General features: G+C 42.6%; 1 protein-coding gene across 8 annotated transcripts in view; it reads right to left on the bottom strand.

The window, feature by feature from the left end:
* TTC23L (tetratricopeptide repeat domain 23 like) overlaps positions 1 to 13,681 on the bottom strand; it is a 59,058-nt gene extending 45,377 nt beyond the window's left edge. For 5 of the 8 annotated variants that reach the window (XR_647898.4, XM_017959476.3, XM_009208248.4 and 2 more), the window contains exons 1-4: positions 13,488 to 13,620; positions 12,033 to 12,107; positions 7,152 to 7,338; positions 2,486 to 2,609 (exon numbers count right to left, since the gene is read on the bottom strand). Coding sequence is in view for 7 of the 8 variants with exons in the window: in XM_017959476.3 (XP_017814965.3) it covers positions 2,486 to 2,609; positions 7,152 to 7,338; positions 12,033 to 12,100 (379 nt within the window). In the remaining variant the exon portion in view is untranslated. The other 3 variants (XM_017959473.3, XM_017959475.3, XM_017959474.3) reach the window with 3 other exon arrangements.
* Positions 13,682 to 14,128: the final 447 nt, after the last annotated feature.

The raw sequence follows: 14,128 nt of genomic DNA, 5'->3' as shown, positions 1-14,128 counted from the left end.
CTTGGGTATGTTTTATTAGCAGCATGAAAACAGACTAATACACCCCACCACTTGGTCTTTCCCTTTCATTCTCGATTTCAGCTAATTGTCCAGGTCATGCCTGCTTCAACTTCAATTCTTCCTTGTCCTTCCCACTCCATACTGAATGGGGCACTAAATGTCACCAATTCTGCATTTTAGGTTATCTTTTCTGCATTCCAACTGCCATAGCCAATGCCCTCATCGACTCTCATCTGGGCAGGATAACGGCCTAACTGGTTTTCGCCTCTTCTTTCTCTACCAGTCCAACCCATACTGGAGTCTCTCATTTTATAACACAAGCTTGATTATTACCACCTCACTTCAAACCTTTTAATAACTCTCCAAACTCCCTGATATCTGGGCTCAAATTACCTTTTCAGTCCCATTTCCAAGCATGAGCTATCTGTCCAAAGGTGTCTTCTATCCTACCTTAATCCCCTGGATCTACATAGAAGCTACAATATTCTGTGTAAGGAGTTTTGTACAGAATGCCATCCTCTCACTTCCTAAGCCTTAGATCAACATGTATAAACGACCAACTTTGTACTCTCTACTTCTCCCCTCAAAATCTACTCAGGGGCCAGGTGCCATGACTCACACCTATAATCCCAGTACTTTGGGAGGCTGAGGTGGGAGGATCGCTTGAGGCCAGGAGTTTGAGATCGGCCTGGGCGACATAGAAAGACCTTATCTCTACAAAAATAAAAATATAAAAAATAAAAAAGTCTACTTGATAAAACTATTCTCATTCTTCAAAGACAGGACAATATCACTTTCTCTCTGCAGCCTTCCCTGACTTTCCTCAATGGCAAAACCACTGAACTGCCTCATTTGCACTCTCCAGAATTTTGTTCCTGCCTCAGAATGGTACCTATCCTAAGACCCCTGTATGTTCCTAGAGCATAGGGACCAGCAATATTCATTTATGTATCCCCAGCACTGAGTGCAAGTGCCACCAGGCTTATAACAATAACTCCATAAATACTGAAGTAGTAAATCCCTAAATTTGACTCTTATCATGAAGACAGTAAGTTTCTGAGAAAATCAGTCTGATGGGAATAGAGAGATTCCAAGTAAGGAAGCATGGAACCCCACTAGGGGAAGATTCTTCCTGGTGACTCTCAAATCTCCTAGAGGTGGCTGCCTGCTCTGCCAGTACGTAAAGACATTCTCCTCTCCCTAGCCATGGCACCTTATTTCAGAACACAACACATGTGCTCTTAAAGCATAAAAGGGCCTCACTGTGCCCCCACTGTGACCCACAGCATCACTGTCCTAATGCTGTGATCTCAGCTACTCGCGATCTTGCCACATCAATAAATGAATCTAAAGTTGCATTAAAAACAAATGGGTGTAAAAGCGCCTATAGAGCCCTAAGAAGGAGAATATATTCTGAGATCAATAACTGAGAAGTGAACTGAATTTTAATTTTTTCAGAAGCTTTGCTTTCTGATATCTAGCCTCATTATGGCCCAAGTATATTGCTTCCCTTTTCCTGTAGCCTTCAAATCACTTAAGCCCATAAAGCATTTAATTTGTATTACAAGTTAGGTCCCACTTCAAGTACCTTCAAGTAAGGTCCCAGAAGTACTTGAACAATCCCTAGGCCAGCGGCTCACTTCTTAAGCAGTAATATGCCATCCATATTGTGTACAAGGGACTGTTCTAGATCCAATGAGACCAGTTCCTGCCCTGAGAGAGCTTCTGTGTCAGAGGCAGAAGCATTTAAAGCATATATGAGCACAGTACAATGAGTTCCATGGTAGAAATGTATTCTGACATGGCTGGGCAAGGAACAGAGAGTCGAGCTGGCTATGTCCCTGGTTCCAGAAATGTGCTCTCGCCTCAGTGTATCACCCAATATTTATTCAGCCTCTACTACAAACTTTCTACTCTCATGGAACTTTCACTTGGGTTCAGTTTTAGCAAATAGATTCCTGTCTTACTCTCTTATACTAGAGTACCTTCCAGAAGTACCATTTCTCTAGGATGAGGGCCCTACCTTTCGCTAAGCCAAACCTTCCAGGAACTTGACTTCTACCTTTGAATTCAAGTCCCATTATTGGGTCTGCCTCCCTGATGCTGAGTGTACATCCCTGCCTGTCCTTCCCCTATTGTCCTCTGGCTGGAACCCCTGATACTGTCCTTGGCCCGCTGTGCCCCAGGTTCCTCATCCATAAGCTGAGGATAATAACAGTACCTCCCTCCATGGAATATTGTGAGGATTAATGAGACTAGGTTGGCACATGCTAAATACTCAATAACTGTCATCATCTTTATTATCTTTATTACTAAGATCCTCGCCACACTGTCTCCCTCATCCATGGACTTTCCTTCCTGATAATGTGTGAGCTAGGGGAAAAGAAGGGGCCCTCCTAGTCATGTCTATCCTCACTGAGGTTGTGAGGGCTCAGTTTAGCCTTCAGAGGCTGGCCACCCAAACCCAGCTGGGGAAACCAAGTACCTCTCAGTGTCAAGTAGCCATAAGCTAGGTTGGTCAGAGCTTGTGCGCATTTCCAGTGATGGTCCCCAAAAATAATCCGAGAAAGGATGGCACATCGAATCAGCTCCTTGTTTGCTTGAGTATTCTGTAGAGTACAGAAGTGATTATACTTTTTGGAAAGGAGGAGAAGTCTCTAGCCCATGGACTTATCACTGGAACACAGGACTGAATTCACTTGTCATCTTTTTTCTCTCCTCTTTCTTTCTCATCCTGTGTCCAATCCGTCAGGTCTGGTTGGATCCACATTCCCCCTAAATCCTAAAACCAAGCTCTTCTTCTCATTTCTGCCATGAGTACCTAGTCCAGGCCACCCTCATCTTTTACTTGGCTGGCTACAACAGCCCCTTCCAATTGCTTCCTCTCTGGCCCCCACAGTCTACTTTCTACGTAATAGCCAGAGCGACTTCTTTTAACCTTTTATCATGAAAAACTTTATTAGTATACAAAATAGCATGAAGAATGAATATGTAGCATGATCAGTGATCTATTCCTGGCCAATCTTGTTTCCTATCTAGACCTCTCATCCACCCATCCTCACCTTAAATTGAAGCAAATCAGACATTCCATTGTTGCCTCTATAAACATTTCGTAAGTACCTCTAAAAGATATGGACTTAGAAACATAACCACAAAATCATTATCTCATCAAAATATTAACAATAATTCCTTAAAATCAAATATCACAGAAATCTAATTTTTAAAATAGTTTGTTTGACTGTCCACATTGTGAGATCAGTCTCTTTCCATCTGTAGGTTACCTTTCCATCTCTAATTCTTTTTCTTACAAAGTATTTGAAAAAGCTGAGTCATTTGGTCTAGTATTTCCCACAGACATAAATTTTGATGACTGCATCCTCATGGCGTCTCATCATGTCCCTCCATTCTCTGTTCTGCCTTTATAATAGTAGTTGGGTTTAGAAGTTTGGTTAATTTCAGCTTTGAATTCTTTTTTTTACAAAATGACTTCATGGTTAGTGGTATGTTCTTCCAGCAGAATACATCTACTATCTGGTTGTTTTTTCTTTTTTTCTTTTTCTCAGATATTAGGAAAACTACATGGAAAATTAACAAAAGATTATAAAATGCAAATATATATTTCTATCATTCCTTCTTCATACATTAGCTGGAATAATTCTATAAAGAGAATTTCTCCTCCTCTACTCTTTGGTTACGCAATAGTACAGTTCATATTGGAAAGGCAGGACACATGGTTTATCCTTGCCCTTTCTTTACTAGCTTTCAGAAAAATGAATTTGTTCACTCGCATCCTCTAATTGTGACCAAACAGCTTGTTATTATTATTAGAAACTTATGGATTTTTGAACATATTTTATGTGTTTATATCTTAAGATGTAAATTAGATCGTGACTTTCCTATTCAAAATCCTCCAACAGCTTCCTGCTTTTTCTTCTTAACAGAATTCAAAGTCCTTACCATGGCTTCCAAGGTTCTGCACAATCTGACCCAACCCCAATCACCTCTGGACTTCATTTTCTACCACTCTCTCCTCCTACTCCATCTGCTAGAACTATACTGACCAGAGGTTCCTGAACATCACCAACTAACTTCCAATGCAGGGCTGTGCACATGCCGCTCCCTCTGCTCGGGACACTCTTCCATGTCATTCACTTTCTCATTCCATTTTCACTTTTCTTATCAACAGGCCTGTTTTGGCCACCTTATCTAAAATAGATGCCATTTCATCACTCAATATCCCATTACCTATTTTACTTTTTCTTCATAGCACTTATTTCTATCTAATATTGTATTAGCTATTGTTTTTGTTTGTCTATTATCTCCCCGAATAGAAGATAAGTCCCTTGAGGACAGAAGTTTATTCTTCATGTTCACTGTTATCTGCTCAGTACACACAGGTGTAACACGTTCCGTATTTGCTGAATGAATCATTTATTAGCAAGGTTAAAGATGGGTTGGGGGAAATAATCCTCTACCCCTATAGAAGTGACAGGTACAGCTCTCTAAGAAATCACCGAACTGCATCTTCACGTCATATATTTCAGTGACTTTACAAACACAGCCAATATGGCTGGACCAGTCGATATGGTCAGGCATTTTTTTCCTGGTAAAGTGAAAATAGCACTTCAAGGGACCAAAAAGCCAAAGTTTCAGCCCTGGTTCTAATGTTTGTTTACTGATTGTGTTGCTTTGGGGCAAGTCACTTTGATCTCAGCTTCCTTTTCTGAGATTTGGAAACCTGTATCATCTACCTCATGGAGTTACTGTAAGGAAAAAAAAATAGTGTCAAAATGATTCAGTGTTGTTAAGTGCAATCTAAATGCAACCCGTTTGAAGAATAATGTACAGGTAACTGAAGTAACCCATTTAAAGAGTAATGTTAGATAAGATACAGCAGTACCATATGTGATTCCAAGGAATGCACTCCTTCCTGATTCCTGTCTCCTACCCAACTTCATGTTTAACCTGAACCCTGCTCAAATATACAGAAGCAAGCAATGGTAGAAGGAAACTTCCCCTGATGCTTCCAAAACATCCATTTAGTCAGCATTTTTTAGAGTTCACCATGGGCTGACCACAGCAAATACTAAGTTCTCTTTCGAGGAAGAAGCATCATGCCATGAAAAAATCACTAGAATGGAAGACCAAAGCTTTGGCTCTGGACATTGTATATTCATCCTCGAACTCCTTGACTCGGAGAAACTGGGACAACCAATATGGGCTCCAGATGTCATCCCAGCACTACTGCTGCTGATGTGGCATCCCCTGCCCTTCAGGGCTAGGAGTACTGGGTTGGGTTTGATTTAAAAAACAACAACAACAACAAAAAAAAAACCTGCTTTATTGAGCTATAATTGACATGCAAATAACTGCACCTGTTCACTGTATACAATTTGATGAGTTTGGGATTTGAGTTAGATTTCTCTCCTAAGATCTAAATCTTTGTCATTATCCAATCTGGCCAAGGGGTTTTCAAGCCTTGAAAACCCTCACTTACACTCCATGGCAGATGGTACTTGTCCGTTTTTAGAAATGATTCTTCTAGCCTCGATTTGTGAATCACTAATGGGTCCAGGCCAGGTTGATTGTCCTTTGCAAGGTCCTCAGGTCATATACACAGATAAATTTACAAATATCCATCTAGAGAGATACTTCAGAGGCAAATGATAGAAAAAGAAACCTATCTAGATTACTTTTTTCCCTTGGCTAGGAGGATCCAGGAAGTCAAGGTACAAACTCTTCTGTTGATAAATCATGTTCTGGAAGCCGGTGGGTGCCTGTGTTCTAATAATGAGAGTCGATGTCTTGCTGTCTCAGTTTCCTGGATTTTGATTACTCATGCTTACACACCTGCTCTGAGATCTTTGACTCAAGTCTTGGACTTGCTCTTAGAAATGCATACTTGGAATCTTTGACCTCCACTTCGACCTCCTGTTTCTGGCCCTTTAGTTTATTTATGATTCCACTGTAACCAAGGGCATCTTACCTATATCCTTTCCAGGCTAGAGCTTAGACCTGCCTGACTGCCTGTTCTCAACCTCCTGCGTTACTATCCCAGCCTTTTTGTTACCTAAAAGACAGCATCCTGAAACCTTCCAGGATGGATATACACACACACACACACACACACACACACGTATATACATACATATGTACGTATGTATTTGTATATATATGTATATATGCATATATGTGTGTGTGTATATACATATATACACTTTTTTTTTTCTCTTTGAGACAGAGTCTCGCTCTTGTTGGCCTGGGCTGGAGTTCAATGGCATGATCTCAGCTCACTGCAACCTCTGCCTCCTGGGTTCCAGCAATTCTCCTGCTTCAGCCTCCTAAGTAGCTGGGATTATAGGCATGCCCCGCCATGCCCGGCTAATTTTTGTATTTTTAGTAGAGACGGGGTTTCACCATGTTGGCCAGGCTGGTCTTGAACTCCTGATCTCAGGTGATCCGCCTGCCTTGGCCTCCCAAAGTGCTGGGATTACAGGTGTGAGCCACCAGGCCTGGCTTTTTTTTTTTTTTTTTTTTTTTTTTAAATTTTAAGTTAAAGGTAACAGCAACAAAAATAACCAAATGAAAATTTTTAGGTTTTTCAAATTTTTATTTTATTTTTTTAGAGACAAGGTCTCATTCTGTCACCCAGGCTGGAGTGCAGTGGCACAATCATGTGCTCACTGTGGCCTCAATGTCCTGGGTACAAGCTATCCTCCTGTCTCAGCTTCCCAAGTAGCAGGCTCCCTCCACCATGCCTGGCTGCTTTTTAATTTTTTTATAGAGACAGGGTCTCACTATGTTACTGATGCTGGCCTCAAGAGATCCTCCCGCCTCGGTTTCCCACAGTGTTGGGATTACAGGCATAAGCCACTGCACCTGGCCTAATTTGTAGTTTAAAGCTAGGAGCAGAAATGCCCCAAGGAGGAACAGACAATGAACCATGCAGATCTAACTCAAATCCCAGCACTACTGGAACCAGAAGGTGGGCTGGCTACCTAAGTATGCTCTGCTTTGTTTCCTCCTACTTACAAAGAAAGATGACACCTTCCTCTATTTCATACGCTTCAATCTGCATCTAAGGCATAGCTTCTGTAATCATGAACATATTTTTAAATGGAAGCAAAATTTTTGTGAGTTTTTTGTTTTACCATTTTTTCCTTAATCAGCTGAGCTACTTTCTTCTGGGATTGGGCTAATTTCTCTTTGGGATGAGACATACAGTCTACGGCCTTCTCCGCTTCTTTAGCTTTAGTTTCCTCTTCACTCTCTCCACATCCACTGGTGTGATACAACTTATCTGTTTGCTGGTGAGCTGGGATCTCGGTTTGCTGTGACCTGTAGGTATGAGAGAAGGGATTCAGAATTTAACCACCTTTGCCATCTCAAACAAGGTAAAATTGAAGGCATAGCTCTCGCAGCTGAGGGATAGGGACATGCTTTCTAACATAAACTTGAAGGAATAAAGCTAAACTCACGTCACCCTCAAAGCTTAGCATTAAGACAGCAATGTGGTGGTTCAAATGAAGCCTAGTTATAGAGGTGCAGCTCTACTGCTTACTAATCACATGACCCTAACCAAGTTATTAATTTAGTTCTCTGTAAAATGAGAATATGAATGCCTGCTTGATGAGGTTATGGGATTAAATGAGATAATACTCATAAATCAGTTAGCACACTGTGTGGCCTTTACTAAGTGTTCCTTTCATGTTAGCTATTAGTATATCATTAGCTCCAGGACAGGACTGCTTCTAGAAATGAGGGTGTTGAACTGGAAGATCCCCAGGAACATCTGTGTTCTAAAAATCTGATCCAAACAAGGAAAGAAAATGGATATAATGAAATAAGGGAAAGGAAACCAACATTTTGAGGCTAGACTTTGCATGTCTTCTTTCTCATATCTTAAAAGCTTCAACATGTGATGGCCAAGAAAAGAGGACATGGGTCCCACCAGAGAGAGTGAGGGAACCCTATACTACATCAAGTGCAGGGCCAGAGGAGAAATATCCTTAGCTGTGTTAAAAAGAACTATATCCTAACATCGCCAGAAAAATCAGTAAAGTGCTACAGAAGAAACAGAATTTTGAGATCTTAGGAGCAACAACAGAAATTTTAAGTATAAATAAGTCTCCCAAAGGACTCATCTTTGTACTCACAATAACTCAAAAGTTCAGCCACTGAGTAGTTTTGAAAATAAAATTTACCTTTCTTTTCCAGTGATTGCTTAAATTGTGAATGTTCAATGTGTAAATAAAAGAAAAATTCAGAAAAGCACAAAAAGCTTAAAGAGTGAATGTTCAATGTTTAAATAAACGACATTCAGAAAAGCACAAAAAGAAAGTAACTGCCACGTGTAATCTTTTACACCAGGTTTGAAAAATGACATGCTAATATTCTTCTAGAGTCCTATTCTAATTAACTTATCAAGAGGCACATGGGCAAACCAGGTTGTGTAGATAGGAAAGCAACATTTCTTCAGGCCCAAGCGCAGGCAGGCTTGCCTTCTGCCCACAGCTGAGCATGCTTTCAGTAGACAAGCTAACTTGATGGGACAGCCAAGGAAGGTTGGCGATGCGACCTGATCAGAAGACAGGTGATAAACTTCCTTTTCTCTGCCTGGTGAATTCCATACTCCACCTTCAAGATGCAACTCAGACGTCATCACTCCTGGAAGTCTTTCACTGGAGTAGCAATAAAGGCAGCCTCCAAAGGGCTTTCAAAAATTTCCCCCAAACCGCTAGTACACTGTGGGGTTTTTTTATTGTTGTTTGATTTTTTTTTATTGTTGTTTCTTTGGCTTGTTTCTGAGCATTCTTTGCCTCCTGGCAAAGTAAACTCCACCAGGGCAGGGGCTGAGCCTCATTTGTTTCTGAAAACCTGATATCTGGCTCACAGTAAAAACAAATAGTGGCCTGTTAAATGATGAAAAAATGAATGAGAAAAGAATGTGCAGTTTTTAGAATGTTTGAAAACTATTGAGGAGAGAGGAAATCTGTGGCAAGAGATCATAAGTCGGCTGACTCTGGGCATGCTGCCTATAAGCTAGCCCTGCTCTGCATGGAGCAGTTAAAAAATAAAAAAGAGATCATACCTCAATAGAAAATTTTGCTTAAGCTGCATATTTCACAGACCTAGAGCAGAAGTTAAATCTATTGGAGTCACTAAACAGATTGCTAATTATGGGTATTAAAAATTATAAGCCCAAAGTATTTTAAGTTAAGCCTTGAATAACATTAAGGTAAGACCGAAGGTAGCAAACTTCAACCTTAGGGACTTCAAAGGAATGATAAACATTGAGGTCTTGACAAATGATTTGAGAATGTAAATCCCTGAATTAGCTTTGAACGTCGTGTTATAAAAGGTGAGAAAGATGGCTGGAGAATCCTGACCAGTCAGACATCTCAAAGGATGGTCAGAATAAAAAGAAGAGGAGGTTGAATGGAAGGTCTGCCTTGCCAGGCTTATAACTTATTCCATATGTTACCATCATAAATAGGAATTCTGATTAGTAATGTTCAATATAAATTATCTGATTATTTCCCAGATATTTTACTGTGAACATTTTTATGAACTTCAGTTGTTATAGTCACATAACCCTTAACATCAAGATATTTTATGAATTTAAACTTATGCTATCCAGATGGGGCACAGTGGCTCACACCTGTAATCCCAGCACTTTGGAAGGTCGAGGTGTGTGGATCACTTGCGGTCAGGAGTTCGAGACCAGCCTGGCCAACATGGTGGAACTCTGTGTCTCCTAAAAAATTCCACAATGAGCCCGTAATTCCAGCTACTTAGGAGGATGAGGCACGAGAATAGCTTGAACCTAGGGGGCGAACGGTGCAGTGAGTCAAGATCATGCCACTGCACTCCAACCTGGGTGACAAAGCAAGACTCTGTGCAGGGAGCCAAAGGCCCGTGGGACGTGATCAACTCAGCATTCCACTGGAGACGATATGATCAAACAGCAAACTGTTTATCATGAATGCAGGATGTGAGCAAACTCACCAGCGCTCCTGCTGACAGAAGGTTTGCTGGAGGCAATCACTCCCTGGCGCTGAGGTTATCTACTGTGACATCTAGAGCCTGTTGTTCGAGGAATGCAGTCTTGCAAGCCTACTCTGGACTGAGCAGCTGACCCCTCTTCCACCCCCCTTCTCACCATCTCTTTTGCCTAATAAATATGGAGGGCTGTGTACAGCTCAGGGCCCTTGTCCACTAGAGGCAAGGTGCCCCCTGACCTCTTCTTCCAAATATACTCTTTTGTCTCTTGTCTTTTATTCCTGCGTTCACCCCTCCTTTGTTCAGTCCACCAGGGATCATGGCAGGTTACATAGGGACCCCCAAACAGCGACAGAATCTCGTGCTCCACAACTCTGTCTCAGAAAAAAAAGAACAAAATGCTATCCTATATGGTAACTATTAGCCACATGTGGCCATCAAGCACATGAAATATTGCTAGTCTGAATTGAGATATGCTGTAAATGTAAAATATGTGCTGTATTTTAAAGAGTATAAAAAGATAAAATATTTCATTGATAATTTTTGCATATTTTGTATATATTGAAATAAAGAAAATACAGTATTGAAATTAAATTCATGTGTTTCATTTCACCTTTTAATATGGGTAGCAGAAAATTTTAAATTATGTATGTGGCTTGAGTTATATTTCTATTTGATGGCACTGGTATAGAGCGATGGTTCCCAACTAAGGATGACTTTGCCCCGAAGGGAAATCTGGCAGCGTCTGGAGACAGTTTTGCTTGTCACAACTGGAGCTAGTGCTACCGGCATCTAGTGGATAGTGGCCAGGGATGTGGCTAAAAATCCTATAGTATATAAGACAACCCTCCACAACAAACAGTTATCCAACCCCAATGTCAATAGTGCAGAGATTGAGAAACCCTGGTATAGAGAATGGTTAAAGAATGGACTCTAGCTGGGCACAGTGGCTCATGCCTGTAATCCCAGCACTTTGAGAGGCTGAGGCAGGAGGATCACTTGAGCCCAGGAGTTTGAGACCAGCCTAGGCAACATAATGAGAACCCATCTCTATAAAAATGTAAAAATTAGCCAGTTATGGTGGTGTGTGCCTGTAGTCCCAGCTGCTCGGGAGGCTGAGGTGGGAGGATCTCTTTAGCCCAAGAGGCCAAGGCTGCAGTGAGCTGTAATTGCACCACTGCACTCCAGCCTGGGTGACAGAGCAAGACTGTCTCTAAAAGCAAAACAAAACAAAACGAGAATGGATTCTCGAGTCCGAATGCCCAGTTTAAATACCACTTACTAGCTGTGCAACTTTGGGCAAACTCCCTAACATCTCTTTGATTCATACTCATCTATAAAATGTACCAATAACAGTACCTCCTTCACAGGGTTTGGGGGGATTAAATCTGCTAAGATGTTTAAGGTACTTAGAACAGAGCCTGGTACAAGTATGTGCTCAATAAGCATTAGACAATATGAAAGTTTTATTTACTGTTTCATAAAACTTAATTTTCTCATTAACTTTGTTATAGCTAACTCTCTACAACTTTGCCAATCTTGTTATAACTAATCTATTTTTATTTTAAAAACTTCTAAAATTTCCTTAAGTCAGGAAAAAGCAATCTTCTATCATGCATAGGTTGTAAATACAAACAGATAATATAGCAGAATCATTATTAAAGCACATCACAGAAAGACAACCTTCTTTTTTTTTTTTTTTTTTTTTTTTTGAGACAGTGTCTCTGTTGCCCAGACTGGAGTGTAGTGGTGCAATCTCAGCTCGCGGCAACCTCTGCCTCCAGGTTCAAGCTAATCTCCTGCCTCAGCCTCCTGAGTAGCTGGGATTACAGTCGCGCGCCACTACTGCACAGCTAATTTCTGTATTTTTAGTAGAGACGGGGTTTTACCATGTTGGCCAGGCTGGCCCTGAACCCTTCTCTTTTATATAATGTTCATGCAAAGCTCCTCACCCAGGTTAGCCTTAAGCAGGAGGTCCCAGTGTTTCAGCCCAGTGAGTACCTGTGATGTCAGAATTCTGTGATACTTACATACGGAAGCAGAAATCCCAGTCGATGTCATTGCTAACAGTTGGGATACGGATGGGGCTGGCTTGCATCTTCTTCCTACCAAGAATCAGGTAAGGTCAGCTTTGGGAGAAAAGGCTGGGTGTCTGTTCTATTTTCCCCCTCTGGGATGCTATTAACATTAAACTAAAACTGCTCAAATATATAACCCATCCTAAATCCACAGACTACGCATACTCAGATATGGAGACCGCTGGAAGACAGACGGTCTTTAATTTGCCAAATTAAATGTCAGTTAAATTTATTTCCCCTAATTTCAACTCCACCCTACTTCTCCAAAATCCCTGGCCTTTATGTCTCAAAGCAAGCACATTTACAGCTCCTGGGTCATCAAAACTATGGTCACCTACTCAACTCAGATATTGTTTTTGCAGGTCTGACGGCATGATGGATTTAAGCAAAGCAACCAGTTCTCAGTGGTAAACGAAGCACAGTGTGTTGGTTAATTCTGCTTTTTTTCGCTGGGGTCATTTCACTAATTAATAGCAGATTCTAGTAAAGGGGTCACAAAGCGGGTACAGAGGCTCACGCCTGTAATCCCAGCACTGTGGGAGGCCGAAGCAGGTGGATCACCTGAGTTCAGGAGTTTCAGACCAGCCTGACCAACATGGTGAAACACTGTCTCTACTAAAAATACAAAATTTAGCCCGCTGTGGTGGTGCACGCCTGTAGTTCCAGCTACCCAGGAGGCTGAGTTTGTAAGTATCACAGAATTTTGACATCACAGCCGGGAGGCTGAGGCAGGAGAATCGCTTGAACCCGGGAGGGGGAGATCGCAGCAAGCCGAGATCCCGCCACTGCACTCCAGCCTGGGCGACAGAGCGAGACTCCATCTCAAAATAAAATAAAACAATAAAATGAAATTCATGTGTCTGTTTTAGTTGTTGCTGTTAGATGATGGGGGAAACCTCGGAAGCACATGACGAAAAATGTGATTTCTAAATACAGTATTTGTGAAATTCAACTCTCAAGGAAGGCTATGCCAGGCGCTTAAACCAAATCCAAATCGAACGCAGTTATTTACTGAACGTTAACATCCACCAAGTAGCCTCTCATTTCACCCTCCAGAAATCACTCATTCCCGCCGACCCCGAGTGGCTTTCTGACCCAGGCTCCAGAGCATCCACTAACCGAAAATCAGAAAGGGAGACTCACTAATTTCTCTTTTTAACCTCCACTTTAAACACTATGCCCACAGCAAGGCGTTCTGATCTCTCAAACTTCCGGACTCTGTTCCTATGATGTTCCGCATGGCCCTGAACACTAAACTCTGGTCCCCCGCTCAGGTACGAATCGCTCCTCTTTTCCTGCTGTGGTTCCGCGGTCACTCCGTTAAGCCCTGACGCCACAGGTCGGGCTCTGCTTAGCACTGACCCTGCTGCGGAGGCTCTAAGAGAACGCGCAGTGCGCACAGCACACCTTGCCCAAGGCGGGGAATCCACGCCCCGGAACCAGCCTCCCCGCTCCCTCAGCCCGACTGCGCGGCTTCTTCCCGCTGCGTCGCCTCCTGATCCTGGCCGACCTCGGTCCGGGCGCCAAAGCGGTGCCTCGCAGAAGTTACACAGCCTGCGAGGTCCCCTTTATCTTCCGCAACCCAGGTTCCGGCCAAGGAGACAATACCGTTGCCATGGGGACGGAACGCCACGGGCCTGCTGGGAGCGCCTGTAGCCATAGCGACGCGGGGCGCTTCCGGTTCGGAGAGTCCTTGTTGGCTAGAGCCTACAGCAGCTCTTACGGCACCCTCCGCTTTCCCGTCCCGGCAGGCTAGACGCTCACGGCCTCCGGCTCGCCCCAAAACTGGCCTCTGCATATTGTATCTCACGAGACCTTACCACTCGGAGGTGAAGGTATAGGAAGAGAAGATACATTCCTTCCAAAGATGGAAGGGAGCACTGGGCCCCACGACCCTACCTATTTAAAGCTGCGACGTGTGCGGGCTGGATTCGGCGACGATCCCTTGCTACGGAGCACACCCACAGCTCCTCGGGAGTTTTGTTTTCGTGGACCCCAGAGGAAAGGCTTAAGATATGGCTGTTGACTGTGCTGGCATCGTCTGTTCT

Source organism: Papio anubis, chromosome 5 (assembly GCF_008728515.1).
Source record: "Papio anubis isolate 15944 chromosome 5, Panubis1.0, whole genome shotgun sequence".
In the NCBI taxonomy this organism is placed as follows: Eukaryota; Metazoa; Chordata; class Mammalia; order Primates; family Cercopithecidae; genus Papio; species Papio anubis.
The sequence above is the reverse complement of the archived record's forward strand: the minus strand, read 5'-3'. Positions and strand labels throughout refer to the sequence as shown.